The 2,500-nt window shown below is 42.7% G+C and overlaps 1 protein-coding gene across 1 annotated transcript in view; it reads right to left on the bottom strand.

Moving 5' to 3' along the window:
• The window catches only part of grin2ba (glutamate receptor, ionotropic, N-methyl D-aspartate 2B-a), a gene marked incomplete at its 3' end in the record, with an annotated part of 145,735 nt that overhangs the window by 58,880 nt on the left and 84,355 nt on the right, over positions 1–2,500 (bottom strand). Inside the window, 1 exon segment of the mRNA XM_080775516.1 lies at positions 714–828. Coding sequence (XP_080631642.1) covers positions 714–828 — 115 coding nt within the window.

The raw sequence follows: 2,500 nt of genomic DNA, 5'->3' as shown, positions 1-2,500 counted from the left end.
TAGGGGCCTTCTGCCAATCATGATTGAGTGGGGGGGCGGGCCTTGGTATTCAACTCGGATTCAACTCGTCTTAACGTTTATGGCACTTAAAGTGTTTAATGATGGTTTAAAAGTGTGCCAACAAGGGAGAAAAATGTAGCAGAGCCGAACGCCAAGATAAAATGTTATATGCTTCTATAATACATATTTGTTCAACCTATTGGGGCGTTATCTCAGACTGACTTGCTTAAACAGGGTTTTAGAGGGCACTGCTTCCCAAACAGTGGGTCGGGACCCCATTTGTGGCTCTCGTATTTTTCTTTTTATGGCCCCCTTACCTTTTTTGTTTCCTATGCATTTAGTTTTTAAATTATTATCATTTCAAAATGAATCATTTCCAGGAAAACCATTTTTCCTGAATTGAAAACAAAATTCAAACCATTATTTTAGGAAGACATAATTTCAGGAACAAATAAAAGAAAGAAAATCTAAGAAATCCCATAAATATGAAAACAAAATGTTCTAACAAGTATATAGTGTAATATAGCCGATCAGCTATTTTCACTATAGTTTGGGTCCCGGGAAAAACGTCTAATTTCTCTTTTGGGTCACGGGCACACGTGTGTGTGTGTGTGTGTGGGTGTGTGTGTGTGTGTGTGTGTGTGTGTGTGTGTGTGTGTGTGTGCGTGCGCGTGCGTGCGTGTGTATAGTATACATGTCACTGATTTGCTCACCCTGTCCCACTGTCGGTCCTTGTTCAGCAGGATGATGACCAGCTTGGGGTGCATCTGATATCCATCCTCACTGAACGACAGATTACGGCCCTCGAACGTCACATTCATCAGATACCTGCAGAGAGACAGAGAGAGAGAGAGAGACTTATAAAAATACATTCAATTTACAAACATTACACATTCATCAGATACCTGCAGAGAGACAGAGAGAGAGAGACTTATAAAAATACATTCAATTTACAAACTAAAAAACTAACAAACACTTTAGTTGTTTTCAATCAAACATTGGTAATTCGAAACAAGGGCATTTTTACCCGAAAATCAAAGCAAAACATAGAATCTCATCAACAACGGTGTGCGTGCACGTGTATGCGTGTGTATGCGTGCGCGTATATTGTGTATAACTAATTCAGACAGAGAGAGAGAGAGAGAGAGAGAGAGAGAGAGAGAGAGAGACATACACACACACACACACACACACACACACACACACACACAAAGAGAGAGTCAGAAGCAAAGTGAGAGAAAAGTAATTGCATCACAGGCCTATTTCTTTCTTTATTTTTCGATTATGCTTCTATCTCTCCAGAAAGAGCCATATTAGACAGATCTATGAATGAAAACCAGACACCAAAGATAGAATGAAATCATGACCAGACTCCAAATGCTGTTTGACCAGCTGGTATAAGAAAAAAAAAGATGATGGATTATACATCGCTATAGCTGTCAGGATACCAGGATGACTGAACCCAATATACAGAGTCTCAAACAGTAAAGTCCAACATAAACTTATTTATTGAAGTACAAGGCAGCTGACAAACAAAAGACTGTAACTTCAAGCTGCAGGAAAACCCAAAATGTCCAAATGCCCAAAATGCCAAAACGCAAAACTTATAAGAAGCACAAAGCAGAGCGCAGAAAACCAAAAAAAGTCCAAAGAAGCCAACCTTTCAGAGGAGCACAAAAAACACAGAACCAGGAACATACAGGACTGCTCAGGGAAAACACGACATTATGTACTGACAAAGAGTGTAAGCAAAGAGTCCATTTATATAGGGAGGAGGTTAATGGCAAAGTGTTTGTTATGGGAATTGCACTGCTGGCCTGATGAGGGAGTTGGAGACAGGTGAGTAAAAGGGACTGCAGTGTGAAGGAAAGTGGGAGTGGCTGACATGGTCTGTGGAGAGAGAGACAGACCCTAACAATAGCAACCTGATTCTTTACCACAAAGTACCCGTGAGCTGCCCCCAGCAGTGGGAGATTGGAGTCAAAATGAAACACAATGACAAATAAATGAATACTGATATTCTCGGCAAACGGAAAACGAGTAGGGTGAAGGGTGGATTTTTGTGAGGAACATATTATAGTCCACGATCTTGCAACCCATTTATTTCACCCAGTGTCAATTATCTAATGTAATCCTGATCGCTATACACTCCCTCTGCCAAACCCGGGGATAGCAACGGACTGACCTCATGCTTCCTTCTATGCATGAGGAGTCCAAGCTGCGTCTTTTCACCTGACAGGGGGGGGGGGGGGGGGTTCCACAGTTGGATGTTCAGTTCAGATGACCAGTTCCTTTCCCCTCCACCAGGCGCCCCGGATGGCCAGGGGGAGGCAGTAATATAGAGACCAGTTCCTTTCCCCTCCATGGATGGCCAGGGGGGGAGGCAGGAACGAGGCTGAGGAACATAGTCGATCTACAAGCTCAACAATCCGTTCCACACATGAGCAATGACAGCATGGTGTGTTGTTGTGAGATTGTGGATCGGCTATATTTCCGGTGC

This window comes from Protomyctophum bolini (assembly GCF_963924005.1).
Source record: "Protomyctophum bolini genome assembly, chromosome: 11".
Classification (NCBI taxonomy): domain Eukaryota; kingdom Metazoa; phylum Chordata; class Actinopteri; order Myctophiformes; family Myctophidae; genus Protomyctophum; species Protomyctophum bolini.
This window is presented reverse-complemented; position numbering and strand designations above follow the sequence as displayed.